Source organism: Galleria mellonella, unplaced genomic scaffold (genome assembly GCF_026898425.1).
Source record: "Galleria mellonella isolate WM207_F2 unplaced genomic scaffold, CSIRO_AGI_GalMel_v1 utg99, whole genome shotgun sequence".
Classification (NCBI taxonomy): Eukaryota; Metazoa; Arthropoda; class Insecta; order Lepidoptera; family Pyralidae; genus Galleria; species Galleria mellonella.
The window spans coordinates 4,563,613-4,591,446 of record NW_026442184.1 but is presented as its reverse complement, the minus strand read 5'-3'; the positions used below and the strand labels follow the sequence as shown (position 1 = coordinate 4,591,446).

Genomic DNA, 27,834 nt, shown 5'->3' with positions numbered 1-27,834 from the left:
AAAGTTCTGTACTGGCAATCTCGCAAAGGGCAAGCGTTCACCCGATTTACTATTTAGGTAAAACATCATACCAAAAAGTATATTATGGGAACTCGGTAAGTAAAAGTGGCTTGAATCATATTTTTGAGAATTTGCTCAGAAAACGAACGCCAAATTAAATGAAGTTTTATGAAAATTGTTCAAACATCTGTAATTTTGTGTGTCCTATAATTTTCTGTGTCCGTGTAATTTTCATTCATTTAATTAAATTTAGATGACTTGCAATGGGGCTCGTTTTGTGTTAATAATATTAGTATGGATCCTAGGGGGGGAAGGGATTGTTAGTAATGGGGAGGTTACTTCTCATTGCTATCAATATACCCTATCAAGTCGACATCCACGCAGTTCCTCTTGGAAACTATCGTGACTAATCTATCATTGAATTTGCTACTATGGCCTAACTAACCTGCTTTTTCATCTTTACCAATCATCCCTCACTGGTGTCCTGCCAGTGTATACCGATAGCGCGGGCAGGGTTACCATTTCATTATAATGCATTAAAAAAAAAATTATGAATCTTATATTGTTAAACGTGTTTTTTTAATAATATGACATCCATATTGTAACTTATCGCAGATATTTGTTTATGCAGTTGAGCCATTATGCCTTTGAATGTCACGTACATTATAATGATCACAAGTTGTAATTTTAGATCTGAACAAAAGAAAAAAACAATGTCAATTTTTCACTGACTATGTGGTAAACAATTTTAACAAGCTAAGTTCAATCCTATAGAAACGGTCCTAACCACCTATCTCCATCGTCCAAATATCCTCGTAAAAATACTACTTTGTATATTTTTTTTTATATTCCACTTTGAGTATGAAGTAAATAAATACACCTGGTATAATGGTCATTAAAAAGAAATAGCTTAGGACTTCAAAAATATATGCTCTATAAGGTAACATTGGAGTCATTTTAATAATTATTTTTAAGCAAATTATGTATATAATTCCAGAGTTTATGTACTGAATCTTTTAACCGGGATTAAGTTTTGGCAATGAATGTCTGCCGATGCTTTAAGTAATACTTTATACCGTGATTATAATACAATATACAGGTGTGTAGAGTCCGTATTTCGCATAGGCACCTACGTATTGTTACATGGACTTATTGTAACATGAAGCCTGGAACTTGGGACAGCCTTTTGTCGACCCGTCCATTGTTTTCCTACTATTCAAATATTTTTGTAAGCGGCGGCTGTTGCTACCATACTTTATAAATATTGTGTATAGCTTAACTGTGTTATTTATCGCCTTTTATTTATAATTAAAATTGTTGCAAGTACATAATACTACAAGTATATGATGAAAGAATTAATATGAAACGTTAAACTGACTTAATCCTCGTAGAGCTGCCAAATGCATGCGTCTATTGTTTATTTCGTTTTATGGAGATTGTTTCTAGCAATCGAGGTTTTTTTTATCGTTTTCCCCAGTTTTTTTTTTATGGGTAATAATGAAATAGTAACCCCACCCGCGCTAACGGTATATACCGGCGGAGCACCAGTGACGGATGATAGATGAGGATGAAACAGGTCAGTTAGCCCATCGTGACGAATTCAACGAGAATTGTTCACGATGGTTTCCAGGGGGAACCACGTGGAGGTTGACCTGATAGGGCATATTGCTAGCAATGGGCTGTCAAATTCCATTGCTAATAATTTTCCCAAGTTGAATATACGAAGGAGGTAGTAGAATGAAATAAATAGAAATTGCACATTAATCATCAATTCCAATCAGGATTGGTACTATGAATACTTCACCACTCTAATACAGATATTCTATTTTTCTAATATAGTGCATACTTCGTAACGTATATTGTTTGGAAATATGATTCGCTACGGTCAAACGACCACGCAGTGAGTTGACCGACAAGATCAAAGTGATCTTAAAACGAAAGCCATGTCTTTTATTCATACAGGAGACCATAAAGCTGTGGTTTGAATTTTGTATGTAACGAAAATCGTTTTAACTGTTTCCCAGATGATAACAAAACTCAGCTGAGTTTACTAACCACATTTTTAACGACTACGAATAACTGTCCGTGCCCCTAATGTAACATTAATAGTGATGCTCAACCACTTGAGTGTTCGGCCACCATTGGCTCAATTGTTCAACTGCAGGCAATTACGTAAGCACCTTATAATGCAGGGTTCGTTGTACCCACGCATCACGTCAACAATGTTACACGACGAAATTCGAAGTACTGGTTACTGTTCTATTAATTTTATTTCTGTTTCTAGTGCAAGACTGTTGCTATTACAGAACGTCCATAAAACAGTTATAATTTATGGACCCTTTATGTGTTACAATAAAATTTCTTTTGAGGAATTGGTCGGTTGGTTTTAATCTAAGCTTTTTGTGTAACTGTATACTCGTATGTACAGATATACTGATGTATGTTAGCAATCTACTAGCCCATTGATAAATGATAGTATTCGTATTAATTATAGTATGACAGTTATTATTATTGTTTTTTAAGAATTTTTCTGAAGAATTTATAATATATACTAACTTACCTTCTTCTAGAATCATGCTTTTAAAAAGTAAATGTGAGATTTGTATAAATTATTCCTACTCATTAATACCAACTCAAAATGATAAATAGATTTGAATAAAATTTTGTACACATGTGACTAACAGTACAGTACATACTCTGAATTAACACATAAGCCACTTTTATTTTAATATGTATATATATTGTTTATCATATTTTGATTATATTTGACATAAGCCGACTGATTCACTTTGACTCATTGCAATTACAAGATGACTTTCTCAAGTGATGAATGTTCAATTTTACTATTAAGCGGGACACCGTACATCACAGTGTATTTTATTCTATGATATATGTCTGTTGGAGACGGTTACTTTTTTTCTATCAGATAGGGTTTGTCAGGTTGTTTGGCATTCCATGTTTTATAAAAAAAAAAGTTCATTGAACTTTTTATTGTTCAACTCGCACTTTCCGTTTGGCAGATTATCAAATTACGTTTAGATAAGATATATAATTAAATAAATTAAACATAGTACATATATGTATGGCTATTTTTGCTTGAGAAACAATCAAAGTATCTTAAGCCTTTTATTTTTAGCTGGGCATCAACTTCTGGGCGTCAGCGACTCTTGCGTAATAGTGAAATTGGTTCATTTATAATTTTATATATAGCTCCTATTGTATCCAGGATTTTGTTATATGATACAATAAAGCAGCTACCATCATAACAGCACATTGACATTCCGCTGCTGAATATTGATCTCTCTCCATAAGAACAGGATATTAAGTCTGCATTATAAATATAAGGAAAATGCGAAAATAACCCAGATATAATCTCTTGCTCTAATGCAATTGTGCTATCATCATCATCTCAGCCATTATCTGTCTACTGCTGAACATAGGACACAATTTAATTCTCTCCATCCTTGGGTTGTCTGGGAGGGATCGCTGTCTGGCGATGGGCATGCCTGTTGTTGCCTCTTTAATATGCTTTTATGTAACTAGTTGTATTTGTATAATTTGGGTATTCATTTTGTTTTGAGTGCTTGAAACTGATAGAAATTAACTTCTGACTACCCTTCTTCTAAATAGCGAGTATAACGAACGCACACTATGTATTTGATCTATATTTCTTTCTTTTTTTATTTTTTTTTTTTAGTGGTATTTCGCGGCTCACTTTTGGCCACAACAGAATATCAGTGTTTTGCTCTTTTTAGGGCAAAGCAAAAAGCTGAGTTGTGGCCATTTTGCATTACTGTGGCACACGCATGAAGAAAAAAAAAATTTATTATGCATTCTGATTTTGTTTTTGGTTTTTTTTTTTTTTAATCTTTTGTACATGTATCTTATTTATCTTTTTTCACATTGCTTTTGTGTCTTTTGTTTGTGTGCTGTAAGTTATGCAAATAAATTATCTATCTATCTATCTATCTATCTATAGGTCTCCCCATAGACTAGCATAAGGTTCGGTCCTGAGCCACCTGCATTCATTGATTGAATTTATTGACACAAAGCTGATTGTGCTTTATGAGGTATAAAATGCAATATTTTTTTCTTTTAAGATATTTTTGGTTAGAAAAACAATAGCGATGTGTTGTATTTTTACTAAGTACTACAGTATAATTGATTTTATTTGATTACAAACTAAAACGTGATTATCTGGAAATAAATGCAGACTATTAAAAATAATAGATATCTCCATAGACGAATTGATTTCTTCGTATTAGTCATTGAACAGACATTAGACAGAGCAGCGCATCTCGAAATATTATGTAATTGTCCGGGACACGCAAAAGACGTTGGAACACTGGTTATTCCTTACACTGTGCTATCTCTAAGAATTTCTAATGTTACCGAAGCAAATCAAAAGAGGTCGTTTAATGAGCATTAAAGCTGATGAAGTCAACAAACTTTCCCTAGGAGAGTCAGGGACAGTCATTAACCCGCTGTAACAATTCAGGGCAAACAATCGACCGATGCAGTTTAAACAAACAGACGGGCAGTGTAATCACAGTGAGTCATAGTACGACAGACGTAGATCTAATATTAAAACTTCAGACTAATGTTTACAGAATTTTAAGAGTTATGTTTAGTTCTCACTCATTTACAACATGTTTAATGTTCAATTTATGATTTGTACTAAGTAAACATGGCTCTTGACGAGGAAAAATTATATGTTTGTACTTATTTTTACGAGCTTATATTCGGTTTTGCTTATTCATATTTCTGGGTCAAATTTTGCGAGAACTTTTTGAACTAATTCCCCTTACTGGAATTGAGTTGAAATATATTAAAGTTAAACTCCATCTGATGAGCTTCGTGTTTATAACAAGGTAAATCACAATGAGTAATTAATTCTTTAGAATCCTTTCAATAAAAATTAAATTGATTAATATATATTGCATAGTCCAATAGCCATTTGCGAACTTTTATGTATGAAGGTAAGTTTATTGTGATATAACACGTACGTAGAATTAGTTATAACCATTTGCAAACTTAATATTCACATAGTAAGCTATCAAGGGTTTATGACGGTAATAGCCAACACACAATATAATGGCCTCTATGTGTCTAACGTTAGTATTAGTATTATGTCAATAAATTGACTACTAGGATATCAGTAGCAAGGAGGCGAGTTTCCGATCCACTGGAGCGTTACGGTCCCCTTAATAATGTTAAGCGATACAAAGGTAAGGGCCACGATACAACAAGCCGGAGTGTATGTAAACTTTGACCTTTCTTTGAATCAATAAAAAGTTTTACGGCGTAGTTTTTATATGTAGGCTTATAGGTAACCTGATATAACATTGGTGCATTATTATCAATATTGATCGGGCTTGTTCCAATGTTTATTTTCACATATGTGATGTTGCAAGTTTCACACCGTAATCGTTATTATGGCCGATCTCATAAATATAATATAATGATGTGATAGATTATTTTTAAAGATTCAGAAATATGATCAAACCGAAACCGGGCGTTAAAATGTAAAAATGAAAATATGTTTTGTAGTTTTTATATTATGTACATTGCTGGGTTTGATATAGTTTTACTTCGGGTTTTCCTTCTAAAAGAACTGGTGTATTGCGATGAGATCCCTTAGTGGCTCTTACAAGATCCTGTGCATGAAAAGGAGAATTGCGGTCTTAAATAATGGAAGTTTTTCTTTTTCGACATTTTTGATCGTTGTTGTTGTGAACTTCTTAAAAAAGACTCCCACTTTCGTACATTTATTGTACCTGGCTAATAACATTTGGTTCCCCAACCGTGTTATCGAGTTTGCAAACTTTAAAAATGTGCTAATACTGTTGCTGCGTTTTTTTTGGTACCAGTAATATATGTTAGTAGGTTATCTTGTGATTTTCCTTTAAGCTGTGTCCACAATGGCAGAACCTATCAAAATAAAAAATAAATAGTCATTGCGGGCTACAGACGCGTGGTACAGATGTACTCATATGTGACTTATTATTATTACAAGCTGTTCATCGCTCACTGCTGACTGTACAATCCTGCGCCACTTACATTTTTTTTTGATGGGTGAAAATGGTTTGGTAACCCCACCTAACGCCACTTACATTAAACTCTCTATAATACTTGAGATGTGACTAAATATCTATTGTTGCTCTTAAATTAGGTACAATAAAGTCTAATTGTCTGTGACTAAACACTTAAAGATCTTACGTACAATTTGTAGAAAATAAAATTATGAAGAATTGATAAAAATATTACAGATGGTGGTTTCGGAAGGATTTTGTGTCAAAAGGAGTTCGCTATCCATCCTATTTCATCAACAGAACTTACATGCTTAGTTTGATATAAGTTGAGGCACTTACAGCGTCTATAGGGCGTGGCATTGTTGATTGATGATTAGAATAGGTTTTGTTAGATTTGGGTCGTTGTGAGCTTTAATTTTAGTAACATTGATATCAATATTACTAATATATGACAATTAAATCCTGCGGAATTGTCTTGTTACTGTAAAACTTATCACACGAATATTATCACACAGTGAAAGTAGTTATTCAACATTATAAGATATATTATATATAATGTTTATTACGTGTTTTCTACATATGTTTTAAATATAAATAATGTTGGAGATGCAATATTACTTTAATCTACTTTAAAAAGAAAGTTCTTTTAACATGATATTTTTTTTCTGTTACGAAGTATTTTTATCTATTTTAAGTAGATTTTAATAATACTTTTCCCAATTGATGGAGTTGCGGATCAAAATCTTAAATTACTGAAATAACGTGATATAAATACAAATTTAAAAAATAATAGAGATACAACTATATTTTATCGGGTATTTAAAATCTTTTAATTTCGTATTGTACATAAATTAATAGATAAATCTGTTTAATTAGTCTTTCGTCCATTGTGTTTGAAAATCTCACCATGTTCTATTTCCAAATGCCATGGTTGTAGATGCCTTAACTTAAAGTTTAACCATCTTACATACACAAGTTAATTATGGTAATCACCTAAGCTTGATGTAAATTTCTCCTCTCCCAAAACCATATGTATAGTCAGATAAGACGACAGTAACAGTTTATGGCACACGAGGCCTGAGTTTGTGTGAAGTTTCAACCTTTTCGTATTATTGCCACAAACGACGCATCCCCTGCAAGATTGTATGATATGTATTTGCACATTAAAATTTACAATATATTAGATAATGCCATCTATACTTTAAGTTTCTATTACAAATGGAACATATACTTTGAATGATGTCTGAAAATAAATATAATTATATTATTATTATATTAAATAAATATAAATTAATACTTATATAATTTTAGAAATATATCACTGTCTTACAAGGAGCCAAGTTGAGACAGCATTTGTAAGATGTTAGTAGTATTTGTCCTGCATAGACAGTTTTTATTTACAACTTTCTAATTTTCTCGCAATTTTGTTCAAATTATATTGATTAATATTGTGAATAATTGATTGACCAGGATAAAAAATAGCAATGCCTTCTCCATTCCAAATACTTTATGTACTCGTACCTGTCTCAAATTTTAAATCCCTGCATTGGAAATCTTTAATTATTAATAGATTGAAAGAATACCTTCCTACAACTCGATCCGATGGGATTTTCCAAATCCATCGGAAGGTATTTTTAACCTTTTAATTATTTAGCATTGGTTGAGTTGTAAATTCCACAAATGGTAATAAAATCTATTTTATATTATTAAGATTAGGTCTTAATGAAAAGTGTAATTATTTGTATATGTATTTCCTATTTGTAAAAATGTTTCCATTTCGGTTAGCATCTACGGTAAGAACAATAGAGGTAATGATCTCTATGGCCTGCAAATGAGGTACTCAAACGATGTAAATTTTGAAAATATCATTTTTAAAAATGTCTTGGCTCTATATGGAATTGACCTGAGATATATGTCCTTAGATATTCGTTGTCTAGTTTCTAAGCTATCATAAATACAAAGTGGGTGTACTTTGCTTTTAAGCTCGGGAGCCCATTATGTGACAATCCATACCATCTCCAAATGGATCGGATACTAAAATTTGTTTTTGTATAAACGGTATTATGGTAAATGTAGGCGGAATTGTATAACACGGTGCAAGGTTAGATGTCGCTTGTATTGTTCAATTTGCATGTGGACCGTTGCTTCCTGTGCCGTGACACTATTGAAATTGTTACCATACATTTACCGGTCGCTTTGACGCCATGTCGATGTCCGGCCAATGTCAAATTAATTATTCTTCATTAGTGATAGAATATTAATAACTATCAATTGAAAGCGTAACACATTTGAAACACGATTTTAAAATATCGCTAACATTTAAATTTTTTTGTTTTCTCTAAATATTTATTTGAAAGGGCAGGCAATCAAGCTGACAGCCCAACCCCTCATGCGTTTTTAATATTCCAGAGAACTAAAGTTAGAAAGAAAGAAAGAAAGATGACATTTATTACCAACAACAAAAGTGTTACATTAATTATCAATAGAAAACAAACTTTACATTTGTTATTGCCAACGTGGCCGCCACTCAGCATGTGCTGCAGCGAATTAATTACTACAGCGCTGATATTCTTGGTGGCCATGCTATTTAATTATGCATATACTATTATGCAAATTTTGAGATTTCAAAATCTACTTTAGTATCCGTAGGATACGGTGATCGTTTATCATCTAATGAATTATAAACTTATTTTACCTTTGTGATATTATAGAAAAAGTGTCCCTAAAGTAAATTCTATGTATTATCGTCATAACAAAAGGGAAACAAAATTGTCTGCATACATATTACCTACTCCCCAAACAACATAGATATTAATTTATTTAATGTTGTTTACATTTTTTAGCTTGTAAAAATGTTAATTTACTACACGTTTTGCGAAAGTAAGTGGGCAACTTATACTTTGACTAAATAACCGTCATTCGTTGTCTTCATGTAAATAATGACTGCTCCTTATAATAAGCTTACAAAGAGATAATGATGCAAATTATGTTTATTTACTGCTACTTAAAATGCAGAGTAACATTTGCATTCTAAAGAAATTTGATACATATTTTGTCACTGAAATGTCGTAGATGAAGTTGCGTTTCATGCTAATCATCAAGTGTCTGCAATAATTGTAAAAAAATTGCTAGTGATTATAACCCCTAATGCTAACCCATTAGAGGTTATAATCACGATACGTAAACCTACCTTAATGATATCACATCACAGGTATTTTTCGACTCTTGCCACTATAATGAACATAACACTTGACACGCCCATATTTCGTCGAATATATTAGGATCCATTGTACGAATATATTCCATTTACACTCAGTAAAATATTAAATTAATGTTACATGCCCAACCAAACCCATTCCAAAGTAGAATCTCTGATTTGTTTTATGTAAAAGTACCCAATCGTAAATTCATTGTTATTTTCACCAAAAGCCTAAATTTTATCGCGTGATCTTGAAAGGGTCTCTAAAGGGCGCGACGTCGGTACTGCGGATATTTATATGACAGGAATAAAAAAGTAGTATTGAAATGGAGAATCATTTTGCGGATTATGCCGTCAGCACAAATGAGAAAAAAGGACTCCACTCTGTCAAATAATCGAATAAAGTACCGATCACACGACCATCCGTTCGTAATATGAAGTAAATTGTAATTTATTCAAGGAATTTCAATATTATATAATTACTAGCGGTTTTATAAACACCAATTGGTATGAAAGAGTTTTGGTGTAAAACTAAGAAAGATCATGCTGCTATGGTTTGGACATAACCATACCAAAATGCAATATATTACAATATACATTTCTTATACAGCACTCAAGAGCCATCATTAGACATTCAATCCCGCTTGTGGTCGTAAATGAGCCGTGACCAGAAAACGACTGCAGCCTAGTAGTCGTGACCTATATCGTTGGCCACGAGGAAAGTATCGCGTAAAATGTCCCGCGGCTTTTTGTGTCGCCCCATTGTGAGAGAACGCCAGCAACGCCCAAGCTAATTTTATTAGCATTTAACGCGCCCTCTGGCCGGTGGAAAGGTTAAAGGTAATTTTGCAATTTTTATAATAAAAATCCTTAAGTACTAATATTATAAATGTGAAAAAGGATTTGTTACTTATTAACAGCTCGGCAAATTATCATGTGGTGTACACGTTGTATTTGGGATGAAAAAAGGATATAAATCACTTTTTATTCAGGTCAATCAATATATCGCCAGGGTCACACGACAAAATCGCGCGTTTTATTATTATTAATTATTCTGTTATAAATCTGTGCATATAGAAAATTAAAAAGATTATTTCTGACCTATCTATCAATAGACAGCTAAAGCCTTTAGGGTTAGAAAATTTAAGTATTAAATTAGTTTATATATTATTCGTTTTATGATTAAATCATATATTCAAGAAGGATTTTTTTTAAATTCATTCAGTAAAGGAGAATATCATGTGCTAATATTTGCTATACTACTTCACATAGTTCTAATATAATGATAACAAAGATTTAGACTTTAAGAAATATCCTATGTGTTCATATTTATTATTTTGTAAATTTGTCGCTTGAAGTAAAGAGTTGCTATTACTATAAATATTATCTGGGCTCACTTGGGCGTTGTAAATTTTCTGAATGTTTTATTACAAATGGGAATACACCAACATGGTTGCACTAAAAGCATCTAAAAATAAACGGACAAAAAATAACTGCCATCCTGAGGATCCTTGTGAAAATTTCAAGTATATTATTTTATTTAGATACTGACTTTGTAATTTTTTTTTTTTTATTATAACGATTAATTTCATTAACATCAGTAATTAACAATCGAAATACGAGGGACCTCTGCCTTTTACAAAATTATTCATTCCATCTTCAAACGATATTTTGAATAACATTTATTTATTGTTTGTTCAGAAAATGTCATTCTTCATTATCTAGTTTTCACGAATAATTCTACCAACTTCAATATCTTTAAATGTTATTTTAATTCTTTACACTCATTACAACCATTTGTCGATTTGAGTCTGATGTAACTTCCTAACTTTTAACACGCTACAGGTAAAACAGTGTTGAAAGCGATCCGATCAGAACTTAGTCGATAAGCTGGTATTGTTGAAAAAGAGGACCGCAGGCTCCAATCATGACCCTTATCAGCTTTGACACGTAAGCTATAGCCATTTAGTACTAAGTCCTTCATATAGTTTATTTCACGTAAACATTAAAGTTAAAGCCTTTTCCACTCGGCTTATTGCTAGTTTCTGTTTTGGACAACAAAGTAAACCAGACGGTGATTTCTGACCACTTATTGTAAGGTCCTTTCCTTTGTGAACTATACTTGACGATGGATTGAAGTATGGTTAGTAGAAATTCTAAAATGAGTTGCTTAATGAAGACCAAGTCGAGTGTCTTCATTCTTGACGTCTTGACGTGTGTCTCACCCTCTTCACATTTCGCTGCTCGTAACGCATCCAACCGGCTGAATATTGGGATGCGTCCTTTACTAACTTTCTGAACTTAAGGTTGTTAACCTTTCCGATTTGCTTTTCATCTTGGTGAGTCATTGCAAAAACATTCAAGGTAATCCGTTCTATTTACATTAAAAGAGCTTTTTGTTCAGTTACTTAAACCTCAAGAGTAAGAAAAATAATCATAAGAAAAAAGAAATTGTTATGAATTAAATAAAATTTCCTATTTTTGTATATGAACACTAAATACTTTAAAATAAATATGCAGTTAAACTATAATAGTAAGTACTGTGCGTATTTCAACTCCTCATGTGTAATATAAAGCCACTACAATGAACTATTTATATACATATTTTGATACGAGACCACAGCCGCAAGGTCGTCAGTCATGCGATTCATTTCCGGAATCTGATATCGTCACCCATGCATGTAGTCCTTATGAACATATTTCCATTCATTATCTTATACCTCCATATTCATCCGATTACTAAAAATAAAAAATGCACCACTCCATTTCATCCCTAAGTTTAGATTTGTTTAAGGGATAAAAGGTGTATTAGTGCAGTGCATTAGTGCAAATTAAAAAGCTATAATAACTTACCTGGTCTAGATTCTCCTCTTATGAAGATAAACCTATATACACTAATAGTGTGTTATTGGATTGTTATGGTATGGTATTAATTCCGAGTCAATGTGTACATATTACACTCAGGAAATCTTGATTGTACTTACTATTTCCAATGCTATTCTGTAGTATAATGTAGAGCTGCCTTTGTTCCGGACTACAATAAAATGTTTAAGTTATGGGTATAATATAAAGTGCATAGGTTATTGCTTTAAGGTAAATAGTTACTAACTTAGGTACATTTGTAATCCACTTTTAGAGTATACAAGTCAAAAATATTATACAGTAGAAAATTACCATTAGCATCCTTTTAAGCAAATGTTCTACGTTTAAAACTAAATGAGATTTTAAATTAGTTTTTAAGAAAACAAACGTTTTGATTTATACGAAAGAAAATAACTGGCGTATTATACTAATATCCGTGCAACGATATTTGTTGTCGACATCGCAATAACCAAGTCAAAAGAGTCGTTTTGTCGAGTCGAGAGCTAATCAACGTTTTATTACGGGAGCCGACTGAAGGCTAATGTCGTGATTACTGTGTTGATGAAAATGATAAGTCCGTAGCGAGGTTAGGACGGGTGATATTAACGCGACCCCAGAACGATTTAGAATAATCCATATTAACAAATAGTTGCTCATGAACTAGTTTTTCTCCAAGAACAGTCTCTCCGAAAAAGTATTCCTCCCCAAGACAAATTACAAGCATTCATCAAATGGACGCGGAAAATAGAAATCTTGCTACGTGCTTCTTTAGTTCGATATAGAAGCCCATAACGGTATAGTATCAAACCTGTGCAGTGTATTGTTCTCAACATTTTATAAGAGGAGTCTTATCGCAGCCGGTCGGCGCACGTGCTCCGCAGCTCCTCTGTTCTAATCCCACGATAATCTAACCCGGAAAAAACCAATAACCATTGTTTTGCTACGTTATTTACATTGCATTCATACCGTGTTTGCACGAATTATCGCTCGTATGAGCACAGCCCTGATAATATTTTAATAACGTGTTTCTATTTCAGAGGTTTAGTATGTATCAAACTTTTCTATCGACCAGGTGGTTCTGCAAGTTTTATAAAGGTTTACGATTTCTTTGTGATGAACGGTGCGTGGTTTCGTCTATTTCTTTATAATACTAGTCTACTACTACTAACTACTAGGAGTATTCTAAGAATGTTTCATAAAGATTTACTAATTAAATTAGTTTTACCTCTAGTGACATCTTTAGTTATTTTATTTTGCATTAGGAGACCTTTGACATTTGTCTGTATAAATTATTAACGATTTGATATACATTTTGACTCTTAAATTGTGTAGATGGATTTCTTATCTTAAAGACCAGCGTTTTTAAATTTTTCTTTGCTGATTATTAGATATGTACTAATTTCTGAAATGGTTTATAAAAAAAAAACGCTGAGACTTAAAAATTTGGAGTCGTCATTCATTAATAAACCTATAAAAGTATTATTGTTTAAAACTTGGTAATTATTCTCTAAGTTAAAACTGTATTTTTTTATTTTATTTTGAAATACTTATTTAAATTGTCCTTGAATTGACTCCAACTTCTTACCAAATATTGGACAAATCATTGCGCATAAATACAATAAGATTTCTACATAAAAATACATAATATTAAAGTTAACACAATTGTAAATTAATATAATAAAAAATACTCATAAGAAAAAAATAAACAATATTATGTAAAGTTGTATAAATTTTGTTGCGCAATTCAATGCGCGTAACCTAAACTTGAGAATAGTCATTTTATAATATTCCTCTTAACTTTGAATATCTAGAAATTTTCTGCTAAGTGTAACAGCTGCAAGTAAATATTGCATACGAAAGTTAGTTCGCACCAAATTGTGACCTAAATGAAGAGCCATATAGCACTTTATATTGATTCACTATATTGTCAGACTGAAACATAAAGAACATAATATTATTTACTGTGTATATTATGTACACTGTAATAACTATGTTTGTACCAATAAAGCAGACGTACCAGTACAATGCTTTCGTATCACCAAATACTTCCGTTTTGGAGATAGGCGACATGGTCGGGAACGTATTAATTTGTTCGGATGTGCGCTTAATTTACCCATTTGTAACGGAGGACAGTTAAATCGCTGGAGTTATTCCACGTTGTTTTATATTTAGCTTACGTGTTCTCTAAAATAAAAATAAATATTTTTTATCTGTAAAACACATATATATTATGATATTTTATTAGAATATCATAAAATATTTCTATTGCAATAAAAGTATATTAATGTATTTAGTATTTAGTTATTATTATATAAGTAGTATTCTAAACTGATGACATATCTAAAATAAAAGATTTCATTGGTTTAATGAAGTTCTATCAAAGAAGTCACAATACAATTGTTTGTTTTTGTCTAATATCTGGTACATACATATATTTTATAGATATAGGTAGGAGATAAATTAAATACATACAAATGAATGTTTATAAAAAATATATTTTCGTGTTTGTGCTTAATTGTTGTACATTTACTAGCCGATACAGTTTGTCTGTATCGGCTAGAAAGTCTGCTGTGTTACTAAAAGAATAACATTGTGACTTTTTGATTATAAAACCGGACAGGGCTTGACATTTAATACATATTTCCAATAATTGTTACACTTGATTTATGGAAATCACAATCTAATGAGGGAAAAATTGGTTATCCTCCTAGTCATATTAAAGAGAAAATAATACCGTGTTATTTTTAAGTACCTTTACTCGAAAAAAAAGCTGCTTTAAAATGTTGATATTTTTTTTTTTTTTTTTACAACACAGGGGGCAAACGAGCATGCGGCTTACCTTGGTAAGTGACTACCGCCGCCCATGATCACCCACAACACCAGCGGCATTGCAGGTGTGCTGCCGGCCTTTTAAAAAGGAATATACAAGGTTATGTTGTCGTATCGGTTCGGAAATTTATTCCAAAGAATGGTTGTGCGTGGAAGAAAGTGCCTTGAAAAACGCACGGTAAGACCGCCACTCGTCCAGATGATTGGGATGAAACTTTAGTTTGTGGCGATTGTACAGTTTGTTCCTCAGAACACTCCCCATGATAAATTCGGTAGAAGATGCACAGAGATGCAACATCTCTGCGCAGTTATGGAAAGTCGGACAGTAAGGCGTTGACTAATAATTCGAGTCGCCCGACTCTGAATGCGGTCTAACGGAAGGAGTTGGTACTGTGGCGCTCCTGCCCACAGGTGAGAACAGTATTCCATATGCGGCCTGACTTGGGCTTTATATAATTTCAGGCGGTGTTCTGGCATGAAATATCGTCTCACCCTATTGAGCACTCCTAACTTTTTGGAAGCTATCTTAGCCTTCTCCTCCAGATGACCGCAAAACTGGACGTCGCAAGATATATCAACGCCCAGAATTCCTAGACTCGACTTTTTATCAAGGGAAGTGCCCTGAAAGTGAGGAGATACGACAAACGGCGTCTTTTTTGCGGTGCAGACTTGTGTCTTTTTGGGGTTAAATTGGACAAGATTTTGTTCAAGATCGAAAATGGAGTGAAGTTTCGATTTCAGACACAAGTCTATTCCGGCACTCATCGGTATGTGCCCGCGAGATCTTTGCATGACCGGTATATAATGTATCTCCTGTACTGTCGTCTGCATAGCAATGAATATTACTTATCTGTAACATATCATTGATATGCAGAAGAAACAGAGTTAATACATTCAAAAGTTTCGACTACGACCTTAATGCGACCCAAATGCACAGTCTCGCATAATTATGCCACACCCGTCAAAGGCCTTCGCGATATCCACTTGATTTATTCTCGATTGCCACTGCCCATCACAATCTAATGAAAAAATTGGTTCATCCTTCTAGGTACTAGTCAATGATTAAACCTTCGAGAAAATAATACCTATGTTATTTTTAATCGGATGCACCAGAGCAGTTTTACTATGCCCGAAAAAAAAAAGACGCGCCGGAGCCAACTCTGGTGCGCACGTAAAATGTTGATATTAATAAAATACACAACGAAAATCACTTTCTAAGTTAATCAAAGAAAATCAAATCACGAGATAGTCGTGGATTTGCTCAAATTAATAATTTAAAACTCGTTTGGCGCAGTCTGTCCTAATGTTATTCAATAAATTCACCTGCCAAAACGGAACGCGCTGTCGACCCAACAATTGAATTCCAGCAACAGGAAATTTTGTATAACGCGTTTTATAACTTATTTAGCAGATCCTTCCAAAAATATTATCCAATTGTCTACAGATCGTGGAATAATTGGAATTTGCAATTCTTAATGTTCTCCCGCTTATTGTTCCTACATTGATGTACCGATTCATAGTAGTCTTATATTTAGATCAAGTTATGTATCAAATTAAATATATGGTAATTCATACACGATATCAATGATTTCATTCAAGGCCTCAGTGTTATGACGATGTTCTCCTTGTTCATTTCTGTTAATGTGTCAAAGGTGTTTTCTAGTGTTATCTTAGGTCATATTGATACCATATTTTTAAAATGACGCATTTAAAGCATACCAGGATCTTTTTCTCTGTTTTACAATATCAAACCAGGAAGTATCATTATTCTGGTATCTGTGAAATTGCGTGTTTGCACCACGTACGAGTATTTTTAAAATTGGCCGTACAATAAATATTGAACTGCCATTATAAGATTGCGTGCGCAGATATATACATAGATTTAAGATAACACTGGAAAGCATCGTTGAAACTTGAACAGTAATGAATTGTACATACTTAGTGGTAATTTATAATTTATATGACTCGCTTCCGTAGGTAACTACCATCGTGTTATTATTTGTTGTGAAACAGCAATGCATGCGTTATTTGATCTGGACCATGAGATACTCCATACACGGAGAGATAAACGAAAAGATCCGTCGTTCATTTTAAAAATGGAACGACATATCGCAGATTCCGAAGACAGACCCCGAATCAGATGTGTTCTTAAGATAGTTTGATCAGTAGCACATGTATTGTAACAATGTGATACATTATACCATTATCATTTTTAATCACAGTGTCGATGTTGGTATCATTTTAGTTACATTTTACGACTTAGCTATGTATATAAAAGCATTACCGTTAGATTGACTTGGCGACATTTGTCTGACATTAGTCAATGTCCGTCACACCCTCTCACCTGAAACTCACTGACACATATAGAAGATAAATCGTTACTGTAGATTGATCAATAACAAATCTCTCCGTGTACGTGGGGCTTATGATATTCTCTGTAATCTCGAGCATAAAATAGCTTTAGTTACAGTTTTTAATAGTCACAACGTAAGTACTGCCTTAGTACTAAGAACTGGCTACGTGTGTGGGATGGTATAGGCAACGTAGCGTATTCTCTGATGTCCTCTGATGTCATGGTATTTATTCATGTTTATAGGCGATGTTTACTAGTTGCTATTAGTCAGTCGATCAGTCTATATCTCTTTCTCAATAACATTACAATACTTTTAAATTTAGTTGTGCTAAATAATGGGAGTAGTAGGTAATTCATATTTTTCACATAAAAGTCACCAGTCTGCATTTGTAATACGATTTCGTATGTCGTTTGCTATTATATACATTGTCTTCCCTGAGTAAATACTATTACATGGTGCGTGCCGATTGTATCTGGTTAATTAATTTGCATATTAAATGTCACTGAAATTACAAGTAGAATATACGTTTCTGTAATATGTGTTGTTTTCATTATTCTAATCATACTATTTAAGTATTCTATACCTAATAATAACGTTGTTTACGTGTAGCAGTTTTTCATCATTCATCACCTTTAATTTGCCAAATTTAATATTTTTCGTCGCTAATTACGTCGTAATTGTCTAAAAAAAGACCTTTTACGCTATTTTTCTTAGTTATCGTGTATATCATGACTCATAAATGGGCGTTTATTAATTTTGTTTTCGTGTATATAAAAAATAGATAACTGGAAAATAATAAAAGAACCAATAAGGTTCTTTTATTTTATTAATTCCATAATAAGGATTTTATCAGTTTGTTAGTGATTTCTTTTTTGCCATATTTTCTCAGGGGTAAGGTTTAATTGTGGAACATTTTTTTGTTTTATGTACTTATGTATATATTTTTGTTGCAGCAACAAAAGACGAGCCCGATGGGGACAGTGGGGAGTGTCGCGGCCGGCAACAGAATGGAGGCGGCCGCGGCAAGCTGCCCTACAACGGGTATTCAGAGGAGTGCCTAGACCGGCTCGAACCAAACGGGAACATACCACATGACAAGGAGCCTCATTATGGTTAGTGATTTTTTTACTTTTCTTCAGTTTTAATATATAAAAATCCCGTGTCACTTTATTCGTTTACACTAATCTCCGAAACCGCTCAGCTTTTATAAAATTTTCGTTTGTTTGCTTCAACTTGAGAGATAGTTTTTATCTCAATAGGAAAAAATGGATCCGATAGGTAGCGATAGGAGGTAAAACGTTTGCCGTGTCAGCTTGTATAATATGAAAACAATTGATTCCATTGCAAAAATGCCTTTTTTGCATTGGTTATTCTTGTTCATAATGTTTGTCTGAAATGTGCCACATTTTGCATACAAATGTGGCATAAACAGAGTATGTATATACAGCAGTGAAACTTTAAACATTATTTTCAATTTTAATTAATGCTATTCAAATGTAGTTGCTTGCAATTTTATGAGTTGTTATTGAAAATCTTACCACTATTACATAGAAATCTTTATCAGATTAAAATAAAAATTATATGCTATGCTATATATTATATTAGTCTGAAAGTGTATCGCTTAAAAACGGTTGAACCGATTTAGCTATTTCTTTTTTAATATTCTTAATAATCCGATTAAGGTTCATAGGAGAAATAAATAAAATTGAAATTGGTCGTTTCATCAATGAGAAGTTACAATTATTTCTATAACTAAATATTATTTTATTATTGAATTGAATGGAATTTTACTAATTGTTTTCTCTTGTCGAAATCTATGTACGTTACAGCCTAACTACAAATCTAGTCTTACGAAAACAGTCATCTCAAAGTAGCTTTCGTTTAGATGACAGTTTACTTATGTCAAGCATGTTCCTACTGTCGCATTGCGGTTTCGCATAAGGGCATAATTGAGGTTATCGCTCGTTCCAGATATGTACATGTTAACATTGATTTACATTTTGTCTACATTTTGCGTTATGTATACTAATACAGTACACGTAAAAGCCTACATATGGTCATGATTAGACCCATTTAAATGCTATTTAAATGATCTTCATTACATCGATACTCGGTGCCGCTATCTCGAAATGATTTCATGAATTTTAATAAGATAATTTATTTGAATATAGATTATATTGTATCTATTATAGATTCCTAAATATTTTATCAAAATAGGGATGTCAGATAATGAATTAATAAATGTATATATATTTTTAATATTTCTTAATAAATTAATTAAATTATATATGCATATTACGAGTAAGTAACGAATTAAAAATACTACATTACTTCAAATGATATTTTTAATTTAAAAATAAATAGAACAATAAAATCGTGTCCCAGTGGACCCTAGAGTCTTCATTCAGGTGACAGAGAATCTAAAGCCAAATACGGGGCGTAACAATATTTTAATATTCCATGTTAATTACGAGTATTTATGGAGTACAATTTTTTTTCTTTTAAAAGGACCAGTGCTTTTTTTCTCTTAAAATGTTCTAAACTATTCTGCTAATGCGATTATATGTTTTGATATTAATCTCTTTACTCCGAACCTCTGCATATGCTCAAGACTTCTGTAACTAGGACAGTCAGTTCGACTAATTTCATAACAATGATGGAACTCACCTATTGCACCTCCATTGTTTCTGCTTACCCCAATGGAGGTGTGACGTACATACTCGTGCGTTCTTTATCCGTGTATGGCAGGTCTTGCATGGAAACAACTTTGTGATAAACTATTTCATATATGAATAGATCGATTCCATTGTGTTTCAACCACTATTGTAGTTTAGTACCTATCCATAATCGCGTATCTTGACATACCGTTTACAATAATGTAATGAGTAAGTCTAGATCATGTATACTCTGATTTGCATTTAGAATTTAAACATCGATCTCTGTGCTATTTGTTCTTTAACCAATCATAACTTGCTGTACAATATGAATAACACACTGAATGAGTGTTATACAATCATTTAAAAGACGTAACTAGTATGTATGAATCTTATATTTTAAGATCTATTGTCAACATTAATATCGTCATACATTTTTCGGGTCTAACTCAACAAATTGTGTTACTAATATGGTTTTTGGAAATCTATTGCTCTGTTATACTTTTATGTCAAAGGCAGTTAATGGCTATTTACTATATCCCCCTCTCCTCCACTCCTTAAACGTTACGTAACATCTAAGTGACTATTTTTACCTAAGAGTCACAACACTAACAACTGCTGACAACGAAAACATAATAAAGGTGAGGTACAATATAGTTGAGGGATACCCCGTTAAACATAAACAAAAAGGTTTGCCAACTCAGAAGATTTTAATTTACTATTTATTTCAATAAAAAATGTTACGTAACACGTTGTTCGAATTCCTCTTCATCATTTCATTTTTATCATCCATCCGCCCCTGTAACACACCTTAACGTTTTACAAGACCTTCCCCCCTCCCCATATTGCGTTACGTAATACTTGAACCCCCATATTTTATTTTAAAGAAGATTAAATTTAAATTCATTATATTTTTTCGTTTTTGTTTTGTTTTCATTTTGCATTTTTTTTTTATTTAACTATATGAGTTGTATTCGCATTTTCAGTAGTATGGCGTTCCTGTGTTTTTTAGTATTCATGGTGCTTTCGTCACTTCAAATTAAGTCGTAATTTACAGAAATATATTATAGAAATACGACAAAAGATTGCGATATACATCACCCCGACCCTCTCGACTACAAAAGGAACAAAAGCTGACGACTGCAGACGTTGGAGATAGTCGCTTTACATCCATATTTTAGACTTGTCCAGATTATGCAGATTGTTCGATAAAAGTAAATTTATTTATTTATTCAGCTCAATATTTTTATGGTAGTAACTTTGGGTGGTATAGTCGTAATTATATATTTTCTCATATATAAATTGATGGCAATTGTATAATGCGATTAAGAAATTAAAATGTATACTACAATTCGTTATAAATTGTAGCTATTATGCTACTTGTAATATAAATAAAACTTATCGAAAATATTAATGGTTTTTTATGCGAAATGGACGCATAATTAGAAAACGTTCAATAAGAAAAGCGGATAAGATGACTCTACTTACAGGATGATTGAACGCTTATTAAAATTGCTGCAGAATTGACGACGATATAGCGTAAGTTACAGTAAAAAATACAGGCGAATTTAATAATATTTTATTAAGCTAGATTTTACTAGTGACTTCATAGGCGTGATCGGGTTTTTTTTTTTGGGTTAAAATGAAGTGGTATGTTTTATAGATGAGGATGAAAGCAGACCAGTGACGAATTTAACAAGGATTAACTACAGTAGGTTCAAGGTGGAACCGCGTGGAGGTCGATCTGATAATGACATATCTCACCCTTCAAACCGAAATTGCTGATTCACAGTAGAAACACGAGTGGGTGAAGGTACCCAAGCTTTTGGTACAACGTTTCTCTCTAGTTTATATCATATTCAGTGTTCTGTGTTCGATTTTGTAGGCAATACTTATCCAAACAAGTGGTTTAAATGAAGCATGCTCCCAACATCGCTCCCGTTTGACATTGTGTAAGCAAACACGCGTATACAAACATTTACATCCAGAATTTCGATACTCAATCTGTGACAGCTAACAGCGCCATTGTTAATAATTCCCCATAGAAATATAAAATATGGTAATCTCTTTATTAATTAAAAATATTAAGAGTTAAATTAATTCTCTATACGTGCTGCGTCATAAGATACTTTCTATTCTAATTCACGCGGTCAAAGCCGCAGATTATAACTTTTTAATATATCAAAAGGAAAATAGTACGGTAACGGTAAACGGTAATTTAAAAAATGACTATTTAAAAATGCTTAAATCTAAGTTTACTTAAATAAAAATATTTCTTTATTTCTTTCAAAATTATTTTATTTCTGCGGATATTTGTAAGGATTTTTAAAGGATAATTTTAACGAAATTTCTAACGAAAGTATTTTATTATTTATAATATTTTTTTTATATTTTAAATTACAATATTATTGTACAGACAAAAAAATGTTCGAATATGACATGTTGTTTTGTTACGACTGTCTAATATTTATCTGAATCTGAATTATACTAATGTTTGTTTTCACACCTCGAAAAATTTACATTTACTTATCGTGACTACATGAACATTCTATCGATTATATTATGCTTACAATCATATATTTACACTCCCACATTGATGATGTTGAGTGAGAGTAAAAGATTGATGAATACTTTATCATGTTATTTGTTATTCTATATTCTCTCTTTTTTTTATTATTATTAACCGCTGTTGAATGTTTATCGCTCCATACGATCGTATACTGTCTAATTTGTTAAAAGTGAAGGATAGAATACTAAGGAAAATTACGTGAAATAAATGAAGGAATTTTCCTTTGTGTAAAAATTACTTACATTTATATTTAACAAATTTCCTTTCTCGCCCGCTTCTTATTTCACTGTGTATAAGTATCCTAGAAGTTAAAACAATTTTAACTAATTTAAATTTAACCCATAATGTCATAACTATCAAATTGCGTCATCTGCTTTGATTTTATTAAACAATATTAGCAGAAAGTTAATTATTAAAGACTAGCGGCCCATTCCGGCGTCGCACGTATTGATATTTTTACATTTTAAAAAGTGGCCATTGAGGCTGCACACGCGACGGAAGCTTAAAGCGAAGTAACTTCTTCCGTTTTCCCAACATTTCCCTTCACTGCTCTGCTCCTATTGATCGTAGCGTGATGAAAAGTATACTATAACCTGCCCAGGAGTACGAAGAATAATTGTACTAAGTTTCATTAAAATCCGTCGAGTAGTTTTTGTTTCTATACGAATATACAGACAGACAGACAAACAAGCAAAAATTTTACTGATTGCATTTTTGGCATTAGTATCGATCACATGAAATATATTTTATGTACAGAATTGATCTCTCTACAGATTTATTATAAGTATAGATTAAAGATATTAATTAAAGAATATTACTAGCTGAGCCAGTATACGTTGTTCTGCTATATAATTTTTTTTATAGAGACACCTTAATTACCTAGCGGTTAAAATATACTTTACGACCTATTCTCATAACTACCAAATATACATAAAAAATCAAGCCATTACGGAGGAGTTCGACCACAAATAGAGGTTTTTATACATATATAAGATTATATTTCCAGCGAAATTGTTACTTAATTCTTTGCCAATAGAAGGAAAATGTATTGAACAATATTACTTATTCCCTTCCATGTTATGTTTGGTTTTTAGGTGTAAACAACTTGTTTCTAAGGGGAATCTTATAAAGTACTGAATAAATATACATGTAATGAGGGTTGTGTTTATCTTTGCTCGGACACTGCTCCAAATAAGCCCCGGGGTTTTTGTACCATTCGTATGTTTGCTGTAGATGACGGTTTGTTTATTTTCTTTCAATTATTCAGAACAAAATTTGTACAAAGAAATGTTATGGTATTTACTCTATTTCACTACTTTAGTACATCTGCGCCACTTATGGGGACAATTTCGGAGAAATATTTCTGTAGATTTTTACGTTTTGTTACTTATTCGTGCCTAGAGCGTTCTTTCCTTATGTTTTCTAATTTTGTTTAAATATAAAAAAATATTAGAGACTGTCATCATTGTGTTCTCTTTTATTTGATATTTATATGTTGTATTTAACATATATATATATATATATATATGAATTTTTATTTATGTAAATATTATTTCATATATATATATATATATATATATATATATATATATATATATATATATATATACCACTGTGTAAGAAATCTCTTTTAGATATAAGTTCACCTTTGCTAACATTGTTATTAACTTATTGTTGTTACTGTATGTTTTAGTGCAATAAAGAATATATAATAATGTTTTTAACCGACTTCGAAATGAAGGAAGATTCTCAGTTTGTTTGTATTTTTTTATGTTTGTTACCTCAGAACTTCGTCAGTTGTAAACTATAGATTTATCTATTATAATAATAACTAGAGATTTATCAAAATCGGTTCAGTAGTTTAGTTTTTAAATCAAAATAACTGGTTTTGCCACAATAGAAGTCAATTTTTTTTGTAGAACAAAATCTATTTATTTACTAACGTACTCGTATATGTACTTGTTCATTATTATCTTTAATGACGATTAGTACTGATGACAACATAATAAATAATATTGAGTCATTATAATATCATTAATTATATTTTCATAATCGCTTGAACTCTATAGAAGCATCAATGTCGATGATGACTTATGTAAAACGTAGAACTGTTATTTCACATGCTCATGGGAATTCTATTCATAACATGAGGAACCTTTGAGCAAAATTTCAAGTTTGTAAACTTTATGTCATAGAAATGTCATGATTAATCAACGAAAACGAGGTTATTTAATTCCAATATAGAATGGATATAATTGCTTACTGCGACTTTACGCGTCTCGCTACCATGAGGACTATGTTTAAAAGAAGGCATTTTTAAATTTTATTTTTTATACAAGGTGAAGGTTTGCTTTAACACGGCGCCTCCAATTATCACATTAATATATGTAGCTGATGTTTATGAGGGATTTACTTATGTATTTACGATTCGTATTTCTATAGCAAGTTACAAGTAATATCCCTGTTGAGCCTATTTAATCCGAAATTATAATCTTGTCGTGGTTTAGTTGAACTTTCGCATATTGTGTCATTCCCGAGGAAATTTCATTAAATCACTGATTAACAACCATTCCGCCTCCTCCCTCCGAACTCCGTGCCTCTGTGTGTGATGTGGCTGAACCATTTTGTAATTAATTGTACATAAGTGTACCACGTTGGAATATGTACGCATTTCTGCGATGGAATTGGACAGACGTCAAAACGTCGACTACGGTTTGTTACAACACCATCTCTCTGTGTCACCTTTCCTTAATATAGAAACTTAATTTCAAAGCGTATTCGTATATTTATTTATTTAATCACTAGTTTTTTGGCCGCTATTTCATAGGCGTGGATTTTTAAAGCAGGAAAAAAATTATATATATCACTTCTAGATGGCGTATCAATATAAAACATTTTTAAGTTAAACTTTAGACAACTGTGAAAAATGCATTTAATTTAGTGCAGCAGTTTTTGCGTGTTGTCGGAACGAATATACAAACAGACAGACAAAATATGTAAAAATTATTGTTTACCATTATTAGGTTTTCTTAAATATCTCTTACATAGAGACATTGTGTAGTTTATTATATTAATAAAATAATATAGGTTATGTTTAAATGATAATTTTGTCACGAATGGATTATTTTTTTTGCAGAGAATATTTAAAATATGTAATATGTATGTTGCTCTCCTTCTAGTATAAATAATAATGACAGTGCAAAAATCTGGCACCTGATTGAAATCTAGTCGACACGCGGCCCTCACTCAAAGGGTTAAATCAAAAGGGTGCGTGGTAGGTAATCTTGGGTCTTTCCCAAGGGGTAAAGTGAATTTACCCTCAATTTCTACGCAGTAATAATTTAGAGCCTTTATATTTAAATATTATAGTAAACATCTTTCTTGTGGAATTTATTTTTAAAGAATCTATCTGTTAATAATAATATAATAGATATGCTGCTTTGATATAAAAAGCTGTCAAAGTGTAGTATTAAATAGCTATTCAATTATGACATTTCATCTTTAAGATCATACTCGTAGATTCTCAACTGTAGTAATACGAATAGAATTGAGAACCTCTTTATTTTATAGTCGATTAAAAAATACAACAATCTAAAATTGCTTCCATGCTCCTCTTTTAATTAAATTGCGTAATAATTGCATTACTAAGGAAATAATGCAATTATTACGCAACTTCGTAATGTAACGTAAACAAAAGTGCGGAAACTTTGCGTTCAAAAAGTCGGAGAGATTCCTAATTGAGTCACGCACAACAAAAAGTCACATCACATCGCATTCAGTGTGAATTAACGGGAAAAAAGTAACCCACAAGTCAACGTCAAGTTAGCAAGTACTCCAAACTCCTATTATTAAGTTAACAAGTAGATTTTGCTAAGTAAATTTTATCAAGAATTCCAAATGTATCATCAGTATTAAAATTATAAAGACGAAAACTTTGATCGGTTTTTTTAGTGGATATAACAAAAATCTACTCAACCGATTTTAAAAATTCCTTTACCTATAGAAAACTACATCATCAGCGAATATCAGCGAATACACCCGGGCGAAGCCTGGCCGGGTAGCTAGTGTTTAACATATTGATTTATAATATTGATAATTGTTTTTTTCTAATAGATAATATGCATCGTTGGTTAGCGAATTTGTTTATGGACACATTATTTTAAATATTTGAATTTAGAAGCGGACTTATGTCTACAAGTAAATTTTGCTCAAGCAAGCAATATTTTGCTTCACAAAGAAAAATAACTGTTCTAAATATAGACTTCTTGTTTTAAAAATCATTTAATAACCAAATAATTAAAGATTGTATCCCACAAAAACGACCGATTTTAGATGTGAAAAACCAGTTATTTTGCTCTAAAAATAAAACTATTGAACCGATTTTGATAAAATTACTATAAAACCACTCTGTAACTTTCCTTTCAAGTAAAAAAATCCACATCGGTTTAGTTAGCTGACATAGTTATGAGGAAACAAATATAAAAAAAATACAACCGAATTGATAACCTCCTTCTTTTTGGAGTCGGTTGATTACCCACATATTATAATATAGTTGTTGCTTAAGTGTATTCACACAAGCTGAAGGTTAAATCCTCATTAAACTAATTGCTTATTGTTTCGGGAATTATAACTGTCGCAGCGAAAAGACGCCTGTCCATTTTAATTAGTGAAGCACCACGAAATTCCACCGGGCGCGGTTCTGACGAGGCGACATTTGGGGCCCTATAAACATTTTTATTTCCAGTCATGAAAACTTGAACACGTACCCTAAAATGTTTGAAAGTCCCATCAAAAGGACTGTAAATATCACATATCTATCTAGCGGTTTCTATTTATGAGGTCACATTGCGACGTTTACACACTGAGGCCTTACATGTTTTAGGAATCCCATGCTCTTAAAGGGGCGTCCATTAATTACATGAGCTTAAGTGGGCGTGGTCCTGATAAATCTCACCAAATCTCATTTATAAGATCGTAGGGAGAGGTCAAAGAAATATCCCACTGTTGGGCCCGTGCCTAACAGTATCGGGGAGAGATCCGTATCTGTTCTACTAATTTAGGTATATTAGCTCACTATTACCATGATTAGGCTGCTAAGTATATGATTTTATATCGGTTTTCCTTTTAATGTACACACTAGTAAAAAATTTTATATGCATTGTTCCCCTTAGCCTCTTGTGACATCCTCAGGATGAGTGAATTAAAGTAATTGACTTTGTTAAAGCTTTTTATGTAACTCAATTTATGTCGAGGAATTTGTTGATTTTTTCTTGATTATATTTCAATAATATAAAAATGTAGTTTGTATTCGATCGAAACTTTAGTAAGACTTAGC

At 32.2% G+C, this 27,834-nt stretch overlaps 1 protein-coding gene across 3 annotated transcripts in view; it reads left to right on the top strand.

The window, feature by feature from the left end:
* Positions 1 to 27,834, top strand: part of LOC113521498 (cyclin-dependent kinase 14) — a 112,694-nt gene that overhangs the window by 51,819 nt on the left and 33,041 nt on the right. For all 3 annotated transcript variants that reach the window (XM_026907036.3, XM_031912768.2, XM_026907037.3), the window contains exon 3: positions 18,230 to 18,388. In XM_026907036.3, coding sequence (XP_026762837.1) covers positions 18,230 to 18,388 — 159 coding nt within the window. The remainder of the gene's footprint in view (positions 1 to 18,229; positions 18,389 to 27,834) is intronic.